General features: G+C 45.8%; 1 protein-coding gene and 1 long non-coding RNA gene across 3 annotated transcripts in view; one reads left to right on the forward strand and one right to left on the reverse strand.

The window, feature by feature from the left end:
- The window catches only part of LOC102455479 (uncharacterized), a 33,372-nt gene extending 24,681 nt beyond the window's left edge, over window positions 1-8,691 (forward strand). Inside the window, exon 4 of the long non-coding RNA XR_012896576.1 lies at window positions 4,830-8,691. This is a non-coding gene — a long non-coding RNA (uncharacterized LOC102455479). The remainder of the gene's footprint in view (window positions 1-4,829) is intronic.
- The window catches only part of NFS1 (NFS1 cysteine desulfurase), a 35,697-nt gene that overhangs the window by 12,804 nt on the left and 5,013 nt on the right, over window positions 1-17,880 (reverse strand). For both annotated transcript variants that reach the window (XM_075901471.1, XM_075901470.1), the window contains exons 3-7: window positions 17,568-17,684; window positions 16,806-16,889; window positions 15,027-15,179; window positions 8,842-8,935; window positions 6,822-6,956 (exon numbers count right to left, since the gene is read on the reverse strand). In XM_075901471.1, the coding sequence (XP_075757586.1) occupies window positions 6,822-6,956; window positions 8,842-8,935; window positions 15,027-15,179; window positions 16,806-16,889; window positions 17,568-17,684 (583 nt within the window). The remainder of the gene's footprint in view (window positions 1-6,821; window positions 6,957-8,841; window positions 8,936-15,026; window positions 15,180-16,805; window positions 16,890-17,567; window positions 17,685-17,880) is intronic.

The raw sequence follows: 17,880 nt of genomic DNA on the forward strand, positions 1-17,880 counted from the left end.
TTTAAACGTGACACGCGGCCCACGGCGCATGCACAGCACTGTTGGGGGAAGGGGACCGCCTGCCTCTCTCCCCGGGCATAGGGCTTCAGGGTCATTCTGGCCCGTGAGAGGGGACGGGTTAGGGTCACAATGAGCAGCGGTCAGCTGCACCACGCATGCCTCACCTTCACACTGTTCCCGCTCTTTTGAGCTCTCTAGCTCCCGCCATTTCCTCGAGTCCACCCAGTATCTGGAAAATATAAGAAGAAATAATCCAAAGCGGGGAGGAGGGCGGGTAGTGGAGCACCTACAGGGACACACATCTCGAAGTACCATCGTTACTGCACCAACTTGAGTAACTTTCTCTTCTTCTTCAAGTCATGTCCCCGTGGGTGCTCCACTGTTGGTGAATGTGTAGCAGTACTCAAGTATATTAGGTAGATGGGCCTCCGATTTATGGTTTAACAGCGGTTGATAGGACTGTGGAGGCCACAACAGCGTCATCTGGCTGAGTCTGTGAGATTGCATAATGCTTCATAAAAATGTCATTGGTGAACCACACAGCCACTCTACGGATGTCCTTGAGAGGAACCCCATGGAAAAAAGCTGTAGAAGTCACCATCACTCTTGTAGAGTGTGCTCTAAGTGTCTGAGGTAGTAGTTTATTCCTCAAAGTATAGCACTGTGAGATACAGGAGACGATGAGCTTTGAGATGTGTTTTGACGATAGAGGTGCCCCTTAGTACGCTCAGCTGTAGAAATGAGTAGACGGTCAGATTTGCGGAAAGATCGAGTCCTGTTTATGTAGATTTGCGCCTTGACTCAACAAGTGCATTCTACAATAAGACAAGCAATGCAGTGCGCGCTTCCTACATTGCTGCATACAAAGTTACACAGGCCAAGAAGCCCCATACCACTGTAGAGCAACTTGTGCTCCCCTGTGCAAAAGAGATGGTGTGGCTTGTTCTTGGCGAAGAAGCAGCAAGGAAGCTGAATGATATATCTGTCTCTAATGACACAGTATCGAGACGGATAAATGAGATATCACAGAACATTAGTGAACAAGTAGTGGATGAAATAAAGAAGTCTCCATTGTTTGCCATACAACTGGATGAATCGACTGATGTCGCATTGTGCTCTCAGCTATTGGTGTTCGCACGATACATGGTAGAGGTACAGACTTAAAAGACAATTTTCTTTTTTTTAAGACTCTTGATACCACCACAAATGCTCAGGATGTGATGGAAATTGTTAACAATTTCTCTGAAGTATATGGTCTGGATTGGGTAAATCTTGTGGGTGTCACCACTGGTGGTGCACCTGCCATGCTGGGCTCATGATCGGGCTTCCAAACGCTGGTGAAACAGTGTGATCCAATGGTAACCGGAGTTCATTGCTTCATTCATAGGGAAGCTTTGGCATCAAAAACATTGCCTGATCAACTGAATACCGTTTTCAAAGGGTTGTGAAAGTGGTGAATCACATCAAATCATCGGCTCTGAACACCAGGCTGTTCAAAAGATTTCGCCTGGACATGGGTTCCAACTTTGATGTGTTGCTGTTCTACCCCTCTGTATGGTGGTTGTCAGCAGGGAACATACTCAACAGAGTTTTTCAATTGAGAGAGGAGTTGGATTTATTTCTCCAGGCTCAAGGGAAAGAGGAATTCCGAAATGTGCTGACGCAGTCAAATTTAGAACTTGCGTATCTTGTCGATATTTTTGGAATCTTGAACAAACGGAATCTTCAGCTGCAAGGCAAAGGTGAAAATCTGTTCTTTCACCAAAGCATCATAAAGGCTTTTCTTGACAAATTGGAACTCTGGATCGTAAAAATTGAAGGCAATAATTTAGTTCAATTTCCATATGTGGATGCCATGCTTGGGGAAAAGGAAGCCATTCAGACGCAAATTCTCGATCGTTTACAGAAGCTATGAGACGAATTCCAATGATACTTTGCAGAGGTGGACAGGACAAGGGATGGATTATCCTTCAATCAGGAATCCATTTACAACAGATGTTAATAGTGTTCCAGAGGATCTGCAGGAGGAATTCTTGGATCTGAAAAATGATTTTGCGGCTCAAGACGTGTACCAGAAGTCTGCCACAGAGAAATTTTGGGCCAGAGTGATCGGGAGTTACCCAAATCTGTCAGCACATGCAGTCAGATTTCTTTTGCCATTTGCATCAACTTATATATGTGAGACTGAATTTTCATGTCGGTTACACGTTAAGTCCAGAGGAAGCAGTTTGCAGTGGAAAGCAATATTCGTGGTGCATTATCAAGTACTACTCCAGAAAATGAAAAGCTTTTCAACGAGAAGAGAATCCAAAAATGTTAGTAAGAAATAAATTTCAAACCAAAATGTTCATTGTCTGCTCTTTTTTATCATGTCTCAAACAGGAGGTGGTCCACGAAAATTCTGGTGGTCTGTGGACTGAAATGAGTTGAGAACCACTGCCTTAGATGGTTGTGAAATGCCAGGGCAGAATGTGTTCAATATTGTGAGATGGGGAGATTCTGCAGTCCCTCGACCAACAGGTCAAACTTGCGGCTTATTAGTCTGGTTACTGGTATTACGAGCATTCTGTGGGTGTCTCCTCTCAGGGCACTGCTTTTTTTTGAATAATCAAAACCACATTGCTGATATCTGGAGTACAAGAACTCCCGGTGCTTTTGTTATGGGTAATATGGGGGAGTGTACATGCCAACTGTGCGCAAAGTTGTTCTGGAGTCCTTGCTGGAATGCAAGATATCCTCTATCTTTTCAGCAAATAATTTTTGTTTATCGAAAGGTAAATCTTCAACTTTCGACTGTAGCTCACAAGGGACTCCAGCAGATTGTAGCCAGGAGACTCTCCTCGTAACCACCAATGTCACCTTAGCTCTGGCTGCTGTAACAGCTATATCCAGGATTATTTGGAGAGCTGTCCTAGAGAAGGTGTAACCCTCCTGAACAATAGACTTCAATATGGGTCTCTTGGAGTCCGGCAGGTGCTCAATGAGGGTGATAAGCTTTGTGTAGTTGTTGAAGTTATGACTGGACAACAGCGCTGCATAGTTGGCTATACGCAACAGTAAGGTGGAAGAGTAAAGCTTTCTGCAAAACAAGCCCATATGCTCCTTGTCTCCCTCAGAAGTGTTCTTATATTGCGGGAGTTTAGCTCTATGTTGAGCAGCATCAACAATTAATGGATTTGATTGAGATTGAGAGAATAAGAAGTTGATTCCCTTTGGAGGAACAAAGTATCTTTTATCAAGCTCTCTTATTAGGTGGTGGCGCTGAAGCTGGAGTCTGCCAGATTTTATCAGCAGCTTCCATAATAGGTTCATCTATAGGAATTGCAATTCTTTCCCGTTGTGACAGCTGCAGATTCTTGAGAAGCTGGTATTGTTTCTCTGGCAGCTCAGTTAATTGGATGTCTTGGGATGCAGCCACCCTCTTAGAAAGCTCCTGAAACTGTTTGAGATCATCAAGAGGAGATTGGTCACCAGGTATAACAACTTCATCAGGAGATGACACCAGCTGATCGGTTGGTGAAACATCTGGTGGGTGCTCCTCCACTTCCGACAACTGATGACCTATAGAGGGAGCATTGGAAGGGGTAATTGTTAGTTGCTGACCATGTGAAGGTTGGGGAGAAATGGATGGGGCATGAGAACAGATGGGGCACAGGATGACAGGGGCAACAAGGACAACCATAATCAGAATGATAATGATGATGATGGGTTGAGGCATGTCAGGAATGATAGCGGTAGATTGTTGGGCTGTGTCATCTATGGTAAGACCGCATTGAAGAGGCATATCTGGATGATAGTCCAGTTCTGTAGTGTCTGTGATGATGTACCAGAAGGCGTGGAGAACGCGGTGAATGTGGAGAACCAGTTGAAGAAGGGGGAGGTGAATGAGCGATGTATCTTGAGTAAGGTGATGGTGATGCATGATATCTGGAGGTATAATGTGTAGTTTGGTCCTGTGGGGTCTGAATTCTTTTTTCCCTTGTGAGGCGAGGGTAATAAGGAGAAAGCGGAGCAGAGGACGATGCCAGGGAGAAAGTCAACGGTTCTGGACTCGTTTGCCTCATCGCATCAGATTTGTAAGATGCTTTCTTCGGCATCGAAGAGCTGGATGGTGAATATGGTGTCAGTGCTGCCCGTGTGGATGTATGCACCGAGGTCAATGGCATGTGTATGGACACTGTCAGTCTGGAGGGTGCCAACGTTGCTGGTACCAGGATGACCGGTGCAGTTGTTGGCGATGCCAATCAGTGGGCCACTGAGGCCGTTGATGGTACCAATGCAGTTTTTTGTCAGGGTTTTGGTTCTGAGAGCGTCTTATGCTTGGATGTCGCAGGATCCGATATGCCCGGCTTGTCTCCCACACTCGGAGTGACAGTAAAGAACGGGCTGCTGAAGCTCTTTTCCAAGTTAGAGCTGACTGTGGAGAGATAGCTTTCCTTTTCTCAGCCCTGGGAGATCACGGAGTGGAGACTGACTGAGAAAGCTCCACGGGCTGTAGCTCTTTGTTAAATAAAAACATTTTTAGCCACATTTCTTGGTCCTTACGTGTCCTCACAGTGAGTTTGACGCAGTGGACGCATTTTTGAGGGACATGTGCCTCACCGACGCCCTTAATACAATCGTTATAGCTATCCAATGCAGGCATCATATCTCGGCACGTGGCTCACTTCTTAAAGCCTGGAGATCCTGTCATATCTACTTATATAACTAATGAATTGGGTTGTTTTTTTTTTTTAAATGGTGAACTAACTGTAACTATTAACTATAAGAATTCAAACTAGATCTAAAACTAACTAACACTAAATACACTTCTGTTCAACTCCTGACAGGTTGTCTGAGGAGAGAAGGCTCGCTCCATCTGCAACCATGGGCGGTGAAGAAGGAACTGGCGGGAGCTGGACCGTGCAAGAGATCAAAAGTCCCGGCTTGACAAAGTCCTGGCTGGGTTGATTTAATTGGGATTGGTCCTGCCTTGGGCAGGGGGCTGGACCTGATGGCCTTCTAAGGTCTCTTCCAGCTCTATGATTCTATGAAAAGAGCGCGAATGGTGCAAAACGCCTGCTGCACATGCACGGTCCGGCTGACCACTGCTCATGAAAACTCCGATCTGCGGCTCCAGGATGACCCGACTCCAACAATGGAGCACTCACAGGGATCTCACTCGAAAAAGAAGCATGAACTCAGAATTTTCCCAAAACCAGTGTCCCTGGAAGCTGCTACCACTCGCCCCACTACTTTCCCCTCCTGCATGGTTCTGAGTGGAAGGAGAGGCCTCAACCTCTCACCCACTGGTTCTGGCAACATAAGTTTCAGCGTGCTCACAGCACAACACCCAATACGACCCGAATTATTCCCCTTCTTTGGAACATTACTGCCATGTACAGTCAGCTGGAAGTATTTTTGTGGCCCATGCTATTGAAAACACAGTCTGCTTGGGCTACTTCCCCCCCAAAAGTGGTCTTGCTAGGGTGGTTTGTGTATGTAGATAGTCGTACTTCCTTAGCTCCATTATCCAGTCCCCTGTAGCCCTAGAGGCAGAACTCCCCTTGACTCTGTAGGCCAGGAGTCTTCCCAGAGGTTCTCCCCGTTTCAGTCTTTAATTAATGGAGCTACAAGAAGCTAATTAGACAGGACAGTTTCGAGAGAGACTTTTGCACCTCAATCCATCCTCCTCTCATTGAATAAGCTTCTAGTTTCACACAGAGGAGACTAGCACATGTCCCACCATGGTATTTCCATGACACCAAATATTGCCACCAACACATGGCGGCAGTAACACACCTGCAATCTGCTTGGTTCTCTCTTGCTATTGAAGGAACTTGTCCGGCCTCCACTTCAGTCATGTTTGAACAAAAACTCAGCTGCAGCGTCAGGGGAGCAGGCAAGAGGTGCCGATGGCAGTGAGCAGCACGGATGCTTGCCTGAGGAGCAGGGGCAGTCACTCAGCCAGTGTCCGGAGAGATGTGGCATTCTGAAGGGAAAGCCACCCCTTTTCTCCAGCCACAGACTGCATAGTTGCCCCCTACTCCTCCACTGTGACACTGAAAATTCTGGTCTGGTGTAGAGGACTGGTGTAGAGGACTGGGTGTAGGGGCAGGGGCAAAGGACTCCTGTTATCCTAGAGCTTTCAGACGACAACACAGCCCTGCCTGGACTTGTGCCCCGTGTGGTATTGCAACGTGAGCAGCTAACACTACCCGAGCCTTCAGTCTGTCCACATGCTTGATGGCGGGCATTCCCAATAGAGATGCCCTCTGCAGGTGTGGCAGCACAGCCCGAATGGCTCTTCCTCACACTGCTGTCAGTCAGAAAGCAATTCACTTTCTACTGTGAAAGTAAGGCTCTAATCACTAGAGCAAGGGGGTTGGAGAAAATGGCTTTTGCTTTCTTTTACTTTGGGCCCTGCATTAATTCCACTGTTTCCCCATATATTCAGCCAGCCTACCATTTCTTCCTATTTGCATGAGGGGCCAGAAGCATTTGAACGAATACGAATCATGGAGCAAGGCTGGGCAGAAAGGAGACAGACAGGCCTTAGCTCACTCCTGCTCTGTCGAGAGACTCCATGCTTAGCCATAGGGCCCTTGAACAATTTTGCCTTTTTTGCATTTGAAAAAAAGGACAAAAGTAGAATACATAATCCAAGTATGCTAGGTCTGGTTCAACGATCACTGAAAAGCTCTATTCATTCAAGAAGAAAATGAAGGTTTAAGCATTTCTCTCAACATTTCATAGAATCCCTGCTGAAACAAAGTGACCTTGAGACAAGCCTGGAAAAAATGAATCCCTTAGAAAAACAAACAAATCCAAAAACAAAGTACCTTTGGGACCATAGATTTTATGGCCACTGATGCTCATTAGGTCAATTTTCATATCATTGACATCCATGGGGATTTTGCCAACTGCCTGTGCAGCATCCGTGTGGAAGAAAACCTTACGGGAGCTGCAGATCTGACCTGGGAGAAGACCACCACAATAGCAAGACACAAGACAGCATGTTATTCATCTTGCAAGGAGTGGAGCAGTTTGGTAGGGGAAAGGAAGAAGAAATGTAGCTCTTTAAATTTGTTAGTCACTGGTCTGGAGCTATTCCAGGCTGCTATCATCCATGCTTAGTAATGCTCAGCATCTCAATTGCAATTAGTGCAACAGAAGAGCTACGTGCCAGTTTCTTATCAAAGACGTAGGAGGCAAAACAAAGAAAGCAGTCATGTAGCACTTTAAAGACTAACAAGATGGTTTATTAGGTGATGAACTTTGGCAACAAAGTCACCTTGACAAGTGACGGACTGGCTCTATGGGACCACCACCCATCTCTCATTGCATGGCTGAGTTTGAAGCGATGGGGGTTTCAATCACTTCCCTTGGCAAAGTCTACTTACAATCTGCCAGATCTGGAATTTGGAAATTCTCCCAGTAGACCACCTTGATTTTCCACATCTTAATTCTCTTTGATCTAATAACATCCCAAGTATCAGGCTAATATAATTCCTCTCCTTCCTTGCTGTCAGACTCATCAAGTATGCTTATGATCTATTCCCCACTGTGCTGTCACTTAACTAAATTTGCAAAAACTTGGATTTTAATCTTTCCTCAAAACACAGTTCCTGCAGTTCCCATCTCACAGTGGTTATTCTTCAGTGAACTTTCTCTAGATTGACAGTAACTTTCTGGTGCCCACAAGTGAGCGATGTTCCAACGGTAGCTGTATCACATTCAGAGAGAAACCATGACCACCTTATGGCATAATGGGTCTCTCACCGGGCCCAGTGAACTTCTTTCCCTGCCAGATCATTGCAAACTCTCATTTGATCTGCAGCTGACTTACTTCTAGGTCTTATTTTGCATTAGGGATGTAAAATCCCATTTATAGGGGATTTAAAATGTTAACCGGTTAAACGATGGGTGTAATGGTTAACCAGCATGCCACGCTGCAGCGTGCCTAGCCGGGTTGACAGTCTGTTCTATTCAATAGTGTAGTATTCAGTACTATAAGGATCTTAACTGGTTAATGTACTACAAAGACAATTTCCCACTCTTGGTATCCACTGGGGATGTTAAAATGTATTTATTAAAGTAAATATGTAATTGCTGAAAAATGTCAGTGGTTACGTGGGTGGGGCAGTCAGCTCCCCAGGAGGATCAGCTCCTGCCTGCCCCCCTCACTGCCTCTGATACCGAGAGAGCAAGGTAGCTCCGTGGGAGTCAGGACGTGCCCCCACCCCACCCTGCTGCCACTGATACAGAGGCAGTAGCATGGGGTGATGGGGAAGGTAGGAGGTGTCTAACCATGCTCGTTAAATAACGAGCCTGGGTGTAAACAGTTATGCTTTCACATCCTTAATAGCCACATCTCCACCTCAATTGCTGTGAATAAGCCACTTGCACCCTGACTTGATTAGCCTCATTTACAAGTAGCCTCTTTTGTTTTCCTTATACACACCCCTGCCTCTGTAAACCTTACTCCAATTCATCTGATGAAGAGAATTTTACCCACAAAAACTTACGCCCTATTAAATCTATTAGTCTCTAAGGTGCCACAGGACTCCTCATTGCTTCTGTATAAGGTCATTTGGCATGTTGTGAGAAACAGCCCCCCAGAACGATGGGTAATGTAGTAACTCTCTCTCTTCTGTACTGCACTTTGTTTTAGCAATAAAATTGGCTAAATTTGGCCTTCTGAACATTAAACGAACCACCTGTGTAGATAATCATTTGACTACACATGCTAATCACCAGCACTTGGCTCTAGAGCCTGTGTGTAGAAACATAATTAGGCAGAGAACATCATTCAAGTCAGAGTAATGTATCCTAGGCTGCTGGAAGACAGGGACTACTTACCAATGTCACGAACTGGCTGCTTTACTCCTATTTCATTGTTCACCGTCATTATGGACACCAAGCTTGTGTCTGGTTGAATCGCATCTTCCAGCTCCTGGAGAAAACATTGAAAAGACACAAATGCAGTGCCCGAAATAACTAAAAGAACAAGTAAAAGCTGTCTACTGCTTAGTATTAGACTGCTGTTAAATCTGACTAAAAACCAAGGCCTAAACACCAGAGGTTTTAACGGGAAAAACACTGAGAGTTGGCTCTCCCAAAGTGCAAAGTTTTTGGACTTTGAGTAAAAAATTTTTTTAAAAAAAGACAAATTTATGTTTACAGAAGATTAGAAATATTGATATCAGACTAAAGAATTACAGGGCATGCTTTCTAAAATTCCCCTTTTAACAGATTAAGGGGGAGGCTAATATATTATGACAAATACATACTGATCTCACATTGAAATGGAGGACTGCTAATGATAAAACAAGATTCTTTGTTAGATATATTTTTAATAAATTCTAATTATGGATATTGAGAAAGTATTAGATGAGGTAATATGCAGACCAAGTCTTTGCCTGGCATGAAGGTATTTTTTGTTGATTTCTCTTTCAGATAATCTGATTTGTTTAAAATAATATTGTTGGCAAGTCACTCAACTAAGATGTATGATCACTGATATAAATGGGACAGAGCACTATGACCCTAAAACTGCACATTCAGCAAGAAAAGTATAGACATTAGGTGATTAATTCTTGCACATGAATAATGTACAGGTTATACACAATTCAATGAATAATGTGTTGAATGTGGATTGCAGGAAAAATTAGTAATGCAGCATGTGAAAATGTATCAAAATACATGTACAAACGGATCCTCAGCTGGAGAAACGCTGTATCAGAAGCTGATGAACAAGACTTAAGGAAAAGACCAAGAGATCTAATGTGATGACCATCACAAAAGAAGGAACTTTTTGGTGCCCCCAAATGTATCGCTTGGGCCCATTTAACTATTTCGCATATGTCCAGATACAACAAGTATTGTAGCCGATCCATGCCAGGGCTGACAGACTTTGAGAGAGCCCAGACTGACACTATCTAGGACAGTGGTCCCCAACACTGTGCCCACGGGCGCCATGGCGCCCACCGGGCCATTTCTATCCGCCCGCTGAGTGATCGGGGCCGGCCCTGCCCCCAGGTGCACGGCGCATGGACGGTGCCAGCCCGATGGCGCTCGGCATAAGGGCGGTGCCGGCCCCGGGGGCGCAGCACATGTGGCCCTGCCCCAGGGCACGCGGGGAATGGGCAGCGCCAGCCCTGGGCGTGCAGTACATGGGCGGCGCTGCCCCCAGGTGCACAGCGCAAAGGCTGTGCCAGCCCCAGCCATGCGGCATATGGATGGCACCAACCCAGGCGCACAGCACATGGATGGCCCCGCCCCTGGGTGCGTGGCACATGGGCTGTGCCGGCCTTGGGCACGTGGCGTATGGGCGGCCCCACCCCGGGCGCATGGCACAGGAGTGGCGCCAGCCCTGGGAGTGTGGCGCATTGGTGCCACCGGCACCAGGTGCGCGGCATATGGGTGGTCCCGCCCCCAGGCACATGTGCAGCCCTGCCCCCGGGCACAGGTGTGGCCCCGCCCCCAGGTGCCCAGCATGTGAGTGGCCCCGCCCCCAGGCGCCCAGCAGCCCCAAAGGGTTGGGGACCACTGATCTAGGAGGACGTGAGTTAGAGCTAGAATAGAGAGGGGAACGGATATAAAAGCTTTAACTTCCTGTATTATATAACAGGCTGCTGGGGCGGGGAGTCATAGTTATAAAGAAGCAGCAGCAATACAAGCTCTGCATTTGAAGTGTAATAAGAGCCCAGCGGGCTTTTAAGCTGGCCCTGCCATCACCAGCTCCTTACAGAGGCAGCAAGGCGGGGAGGAGGCGAGTAGTCAAGCAGTGACTCAAGCTTAGGCTTATCTGGTAATCAAGTAGTCACTTACATCTCTACTATCCATAACGACACCAAGATCTTTCTGGAGTGGTACCAGCTAATTTAGACCCCATCAATTTTGTATAGACTTGGAATTGTGTTTTTGCAATACGCATTACTTTGCATCAGTCAACACTGAACTGAATCTGTCCTTCTGTTGTCCAGTGTCCCAGTTTTGTGAGATCCTTTTGTAGCTCTTCACAGTCTGCTTAGGACTTAACTATACAGGCTGGACCTCTCTGGTTCGGTGCACTCGGGACCTGACTGGTCCCGAACGAGGGGATTTGGCAGACCAGGGAAGGTAATTCCCCTCATGGCAGTGCTGCCACTAGGCTAGGCTCCAGCCTGTTCCCTCCTGCTGCCTCAGCACCCAGGGGCTGTCCCCAACCCCACTATTGCTGGGGCTGGAGCACCATGGCCAGGGCTGCACAGCTGGGGACAGCTCCACATTCGCTTAGCTCCACACCTGGGGCCAGAGCTCTGCTGAGGGACAGGACTGGAGCTCCACGACCCGAGCTACAGCACCCTGGCTGTCGCTGGAGTCCCCTGGAGCCAGAATGCAGCCAGAAACCTGCAGCAGGGGACGAGGCCAGAGTTCCCTGGCTGCTACGGGGGTTGGAGGTTCATGGCTGTGGCCAAGCTACAGCCCCCTGGCCATTAGGACCAGAACTCCCCATCATGCCGTCCATTCTCTGCCCCCCCCCCCCCGGCTCTCTGGGCTCCTTACAGCACTCCTGCCCTGCCACCAGATCTCTCTCTTCCTGGGATCTGTGGTCCAGGAACATACATGGTCCATGCCAGACCACGGTTGTTGCCAGACCAGGGAGTCCCGGTTAAGAGAGGTACAACCTGCACTGTGTAATTTCGTATTATCTACAAATATTGCCACCACAGTATTTATACCTCTCTCAAGAGCATTTATCAACACATTGAACAGCATTGCTCCCGGTACATATCCCTGGAGAACCCTGTCTCCACTGTGAAAACTACAACAAGGGAGGTTGAGGTTGGACATTAGGATCAACATCCTGCCTGTCAGGGTGGTTAAACTCTGGAATAAGTTGCCTAAGGGGATTGTGGAATCTCCATCTCTGGAGATATTTATGAGCAGGTTGGACATACACTTGTGAGGAATGGGCTTGTTGGTGCTTGGTCCTGCCATCAATGTAGGAAGACTGGACTTGCTGACCTCTCGAGGGTCCTTCTAGTTCCATAATTCTACGAAAAATGACCATTTATTCCTACTCACTGCTTCCTATCTTTTAACCAGTTACTGATCCAGGAGAGACCCTTCCCAGGACTCCTTACCTTCCTGAAGAGCTGTTGTTGAAAGACCTTGTCAAAGTCTTCCTGAAAGTCCAAATACACTAGATATCCAATCAATCAACCTCATCCATGTTTGTTGACCTAGGCAGAGAATTCTAATGGACTGGCGAGGCATGAGTTCCCATTACAAAAGCCATGCTGAATGTTTTCCACCATACTATCTGTGTCTGAGAATTCTGTTCTTTACTAGAGTTTCAACCAACATTTGCAATACTGAAGCGAGGTTTACTAATCTGTAATAGCCAGGACTGCCTCAGATGCCTGTTTTTTATGAATCAGCATCACATTAGCTATTTGCCAATCATCTGGTAGACAAGATAATTTAAACACCCAATTACAAACCACAGGTAGTAGTTCTGTCAGTTCACCTCTGAGTTCCTTCAGAACTCTGGGAAGAATGCCATCTGGTCCTGGTGCCTTGTTAAAGGTTAGTTTATCAATTTGTTCCAAAGCCTCCTCTACGGACCCCTCACTCTGGGCTAATTCCTCAGATGTGCCATGTGGAGAGAATGGTTCAAGTGTGAGAACCTCCTCCGCATCCTCTGCGGTGAAGGCCATTTGAAAGAATTCATATAGCTCCTCCACAGCAACCTGGTTTTCTTTGAGGCTTCTTTAGCACCTCCATCAGCCAGTGGGCTCACTGATTGTTTGGAGAGTTTCTTGCTTCTAGTGTCCTTAATCTTTTTGTTTTTCTGCCTTCAGCTAGTGGCTCTTCCAATTCTTGTTTCACATGCCCAATTATACTTGACTCGAGAATTTGCTCTCCTTTCATTTTCCTCAGTAGGATTGTATTCCAATTTTTAGAAGATATCTTTTTGTCTCTTTACTTGCCTTTTTGGCTGTTTATCCACAGTGGCATTTTTTTGGTCCTCTGTTTTTTTATTTAAGGTGTAAATATACTTTGAGCCTCTACTATGGTATTTTTTAAAAGTTTCATGCAGCTTGTAGGCATTTCACTCATGTGCCTGTGCCTTACAATTGCCATGTAACTAGCTTCCTCATTTTCGTGTAGTTTCCCTTTTTGAAGGTAAATGCTACTGTGGTGGATTTCTTTGCTATTCCCCCAACAAGGATGTTAAATTGAACTACATGATGATTGTTATTACTGAGCAATTCAGCTATGTTCACCTCTTGGATCAGCTCTTGATTTAGTCCTCCATGCACAAGAACAGTCTCTTATGTCTTGTAGATTCCAGGAATAGCTGCTCCAACTAGTCATTTATGGTGACTAGAAACTTTACCTCTGCATCCCACCCTGAGGCAGCAGTGCCCAGTCAATATGGATATAATAAAAATCCCTTATTATTATACATTTTACAGCCTCTAATCTCCCTGTATATTTTGCAGGCACAGTAACCATCCTGGTCAGCAGTCCGTTGTATGTTCCTACCACTGTTTATGTGCCTATACACCCAGATGCTTTGTCAGTTTCAGGAAGAAGCCAAGGGAGCAACACTTTACCAAAAAGAAGTTGTGGATGGGTGGGAGGAAAAGGGGAAGTGATACGGGTCAATTCCTAGCATGAGTCAAGTGGAATTCCAATACCACATAAGAGATTAGTTTGGCACAGGCCCAAGGAAATCATTGGTGTCATATAAACTCCAAAGTTAGGGAAGTAGAGCTGATGAAACCCAATGGAAATTATCTGGTTTTTGCCCAAGTCCTAGGCAAAGGAGGGAACCAAACCCAAAAGGGAACAGACCAAACAAGTACCAAAAAGCTCATTTGCACTCTCTGAAACACCCGCTAGCTTCCCTGTTACTTGAGCAATAGCACAGTAACAGAAGGAAACCTTGAGAGGAGAGAACAACATATGTGAAAGGTCGAAACTCCTCCATGCTCAGTTAGAAAAAAGGAACCTGCTCATGCATACACACCGCCCCTTTCAATGCATACCGAACAGTAGAGGGCAACTGAGTCACACTCTGTTAATATGGGCTACAATAAAGGTTCCCGGTAGGCTGGTCGCCCGCACAGCCCTTTTCTGAGCCCCACGCACAGGTTCAGAGCTCCCCCACGCAGGCAGGGAGCTCAGCTGATCAGCTGGGGAAGGGGGGGTGCACTTGCTCTCTCAGAGGGGCAGAAGCAGCAGATCAGGCAATAGGAATGGCTCATGGCTCCCAAACTCAACGCTACCTCAGCCAGGGCTGGAGCTGCAAGCCCCTTGATGTGTTAATTCAAAGCCTCTGGCCCCAGACAATTCTGAAGGGAGGCTTGTCCCCAGCCCTGCCTCTGCTACCCCAAGCTTCGCCCCTTCAAGGGGTGGAGCTGGTCTGTGACCACATACCAAAATTCATGAAGAGGCCTTTAAAAATTATTGCCCACCCCTGCTCTGGTACCACAGCAGACATTCAGTGTATGAAACCACTTCATACTAAATTGTCATTGTGTCAATTTAAACTATGGTGGCAGCATAAAAGTTATCAATACCATTGTGTCAATGGAATTCTTTTGTTAACACTCAAACATTAAAAACCACATGCATTAAGCTTCAGACTACTCTGTGTTAAAAGAAATCCAAAACAAATGTTAGACACTGGAAATGCTTTCATCTGATGGTCCTTTCACTTGGCTGATAGTCCTTTCACTTCCATTCTTTTGTCTTTTAGGCATTAGGAACAGATCATAGAGAATATTGTTTTTGTGTAAGCTGAGCCCTGTAAGATAATAGTGCTCTATGTTTCTGCTAATCTTTCCCATTCACATGCGAAATAATTTTATGTGCACTGAAGCATGTGTGAATGTGCACCACCAGTAGAAACAGAAAGCACAAATGTGGGTACTCTGACAATCAGCTGGGCCATATTTGAATCTCTACTGAGCAATGCACAAGTGTGCAGCTCACAGTGAAAACGGATCTAAATGGAGAATTTTTATGTTTGCCAACAAGCAACTTACCTTTAAGTCTATGAGCCCATTTCTTTTAACAGGCAAGTATGTGATACGAAAGCCTTCAGCCTCTAAATAACGGCAAGAGTCCAGCACACACTTGTGTTCTGTCTGAGTTGTAATAATATGCTTCTTTCTGGATTTATAGAATCTTGCAACACCCTGGCATTCACATTAAATGAAAAATAAAACTGCCATAAAATTGCTTAACAGGAGTCATTTACATATATTCAAAGGCACCTGACACCAAGCAAAAAAGTTTCCCTCGGCATCTCTTGGCATGACACGGTCTGAAATGGCTAATGGGAGACTCTCTCATGAAGAGAATCAGCCACAACATTCTTGTGAGCCTTACTCACGGGGTGATTCTGTGCAAAGAAACATTCAACCTGAAGAAGCAGGGAGGCAATAACCCCACATTCCAGCCCTCTTAAGACAATCCCCACCAGTGCTCCCTCTAAGCTGCACGGCCGCACAGCTTCACAGGTGATTCGTCGGCCCTGTCCAGTCAGTCAGCTCCATGCACAGAGCCTTGAGCTTCTGACCGGGTAGGGCAGATTAATCATCTGTGAATCTGCCCTGCCCCTCAGCTTAGAGCAGGGCTACTCAAAACTGGGCCCGTGCGCCTCATGTGGCCTATTTGTTTGCAGCCTACAGTGAGATTTGTGTTTATGCAGGGCTCAACATGCGGCCTGTGGGTGGGAACCCTTGAACATGGCCTCCACTGGGAACACGCTCCACAACGGTGACGCATTTCCCAGGTGGGGTGAGCACTGAAAGACACAAGTGGACTGGCTCACACGGGCCATGTTTGAGTCTGGCACCGTGGCTTAAGGCTTAATCTTTGTATACATGCCCATCAGTGTGAATGCAGCTATTTGCATAGATATTTGCATGTATATGCAACCACACTTAAGTTGTGGCCCTTGGCATGTGCTGTGAGTTCATTGTAGCCCGCCGGGGTTCCAAAGTTGAGTAGCCCTGGCTTAGAGGCAACACACATCACCACTCTTTCTAATCATTTACTCAATTATAATCTACCAATGTTATTTGCACTAAACTAGACCATTTAGTTATTTACAATTGCTACCTAAATATATAGCTTTGAATTCTGGAATATTTATTATGAAAGGATTTATAATTTTCTGCTTCTTTGGAGTGAGATACTGTAGAATAAAAAATATTCTAAATATTAGTAAGGAAAATATTCACCTATGCTTTAAAGGATCGAACACTTTGGGAAAAGCTTGATAATCAAGATTTCTGCCACTCTTTATGACCAAGATTTGAGTTATATGGAACATAAAACTTCATCTGGCACATCTGGGACAAAAGGAGTTTTAATCCCCACATGCATATCAAAAACAGTTAAGGTTGAAGGGGGTGGAGGGGCGACTCCCCTGTGCTCTAAAACGAGGATGGACAATTTCAGGCCCAAAGGAATTTCTGGGACATCAAGGTTAACTGTGGGGATTTCACTACAGTTCAAAGATTTCTTCATTTTACAGAACAGGCTAAGTATGGCTCCTCTGCCAAAGCATGGGTCATGACCAGCCCATTCCTGCTCACCACTCCCTGCAGTAATGCTGGGGCACAGCAGTCCATGCCTTCATTTCACAAGCTGGTCAACAAACAACGATCTTGACTAAAATCACTGTCAATTTATTAACAGTTCAGAACCACAAATGGATCACTGGCAGGTTAACAACAGGTCTTTAACACCAAATCATTATAGATTCAAAGTAATTTCGTATATATCATTTGTTTTATAAACCAGCAATTATTTACCTTAATTGCTAAATTATTTGATTCTGTAGCTCCACTGGTAAAAATAATCTCTCTAGGATCTGCTCCTATCAACGACGCAACTTGCTGTTTAAAGAGAAAGAAAAATATGATATCCTACTTTAAGAATGAGAAGGGGTTCATCACAAACAGAATACGCACAGCATCTCCACCACTCCAATACTAGCCCAGCCTGGACAGGGTAGATAGATTCTATCTTAAGAAATGACATTGCACTTGTATACTTCCTCGTCTAGTGTGGCGGGGGGTTTGCATAGGCTATCTGCATTCAAGACTATTACTTGTGAACATAAATCCTCCTGAAAAGAAGGGGAAAATGCAAGAAACATTCAGTGTATTCAATATTCAGTATGTCCCAGAGGCAACCAAAATACAGCCCTAAACTTTCACAGCAAGGCAAAAATCCATTGACCTAGAATGTGAAAACAGTAGTTACTGAAATGGCAGATACATGCCTGAGAGGGAGGTTTTCAAAGGCGCCATAGGGATTTATGACAAGTGCCATTTGCTTTCAAACCCCCGAGCAGCTTTGGAAAGCCTCACTTCACCCCCAAGTCATTTAATTCTACCACTTAAATTGCTTTAGTATAAAACATGTTTCATTTTGAGTTTGCCAAACTAGACCTCACATGGGAAACACTTATGCTGCTAGAGATCAAGTTACCAAGTCTCACCTACTAGGAGCTACACCAGAAAGATGGGGATTGGCGCACGTAAACTTAGACAGGCTCTGAGAAGCCTCACCTGCCTGGCTCGTTCCATAGCAGACTCACTCTCCCAGCCATAGGCATGAGTCCTGGAATGGGGGTTGCCATAGTAGTGCATTAGATAAGGGAGCATGCTGTCCAGAACTCTGGGGTCCTAGAAGACAAGAAGCAATTGTTAAAAGCAGTTTGTTGTTCCTCCTCCTTTCCCCTGCAATAGATAAGCCAGAGGAGGGGAACCTACAGCCTGCAGGCCAGATCTGGTCCCTGGCTTTACTTGGTCTGGCCCGCAGTGAAGCTGACTCAGGGCCCACACCCCTACCAGCAGGGCAAGCCAGTGATAGCACTCCAGC

This window comes from Pelodiscus sinensis, chromosome 18 (genome assembly GCF_049634645.1).
Source record: "Pelodiscus sinensis isolate JC-2024 chromosome 18, ASM4963464v1, whole genome shotgun sequence".
Taxonomy (NCBI): Eukaryota; Metazoa; Chordata; order Testudines; family Trionychidae; genus Pelodiscus; species Pelodiscus sinensis.